Source organism: Phalaenopsis equestris, unplaced genomic scaffold (genome assembly GCF_001263595.1).
Source record: "Phalaenopsis equestris unplaced genomic scaffold, ASM126359v1 Scaffold187289, whole genome shotgun sequence".
Lineage (NCBI taxonomy): Eukaryota > Viridiplantae > Streptophyta > Magnoliopsida > Asparagales > Orchidaceae > Phalaenopsis > Phalaenopsis equestris.
In genome coordinates, this window is record NW_018207238.1 from 1 (window position 1) to 705 (window position 705).

General features: G+C 42.6%; 1 protein-coding gene across 1 annotated transcript; it reads right to left on the reverse strand.

Moving 5' to 3' along the window:
* Positions 1–126: 126 nt before the first annotated feature.
* LOC110034437 (gibberellin 20 oxidase 2-like) lies at positions 127–647 on the reverse strand. Its single transcript, XM_020738697.1, has one exon. It carries the CDS (start codon positions 622–624, stop codon positions 289–291), a length of 336 nt encoding a protein of 111 aa, XP_020594356.1. The 5' UTR covers positions 625–647; the 3' UTR covers positions 127–288.
* Positions 648–705: the final 58 nt, after the last annotated feature.

The window sequence follows — 705 nt, forward strand, 5'->3', positions numbered from 1 at the left end:
ATCTTACGTAAAAAAATATTTATCGGTTATTTGGAGGATATTGCAGGGTTAAGTCGCTGTTATTGGGGTTAATACCTTCAATAACCTTACAAAACCATCGAATGACAAGAAAAAAGATGAGCGCCGAACCTCGAAATGTATTGCTAGTTTATTGGGAGGGTATTGAGATGTTATTGGGGTTAATACCTCCAATAATTTCTTAATAATCCATAATAACTAAATTGTTGGAAGATTATTCGGGATCATACGCACTCAGAATAGCATGTGTGTGACGTACGTAAATAGCGCTCACATATATGATGCATAATTATAACTGAAGATTAATACCATGAAGGTGTCGCCGATGTTGACGACAAGTGCGCCGGGTACCGGTGTGACCACGCGCCACTCGCCGTCAGAGAAAACCTGGAGTCCATCAACTTCGTCTTGCTGCAGAAGGATTGTTAGGGATGTGGGGTCGCAATGCGGGCCTGTACCGAAGGTGAGCTCTGGCTCCTGGCATGGAGGGTAGTAATTGCACCTCAATATATTGTTGCTATCGGCGAAGAACTCCGGGTAGTGCCGGCGATCAAGCCCCAGGCTTATTCCCAGCAGCTCCATAATGGAAAGTGAAAGTTTTGTCATTGCTTCGCAGTATCTCTCGTACACCAACCTGTGTGTTTCAATGATGAATTTTGTTATTACTTCATATACATATACATATAT

Bases quoted from the DNA above. Each gene is read 5' to 3' on its own strand.
- LOC110034437 (XM_020738697.1), bottom strand. From the start codon at position 624: ATGACAAAACTTTCACTTTCCATTATGGAGCTGCTGGGAATAAGCCTG.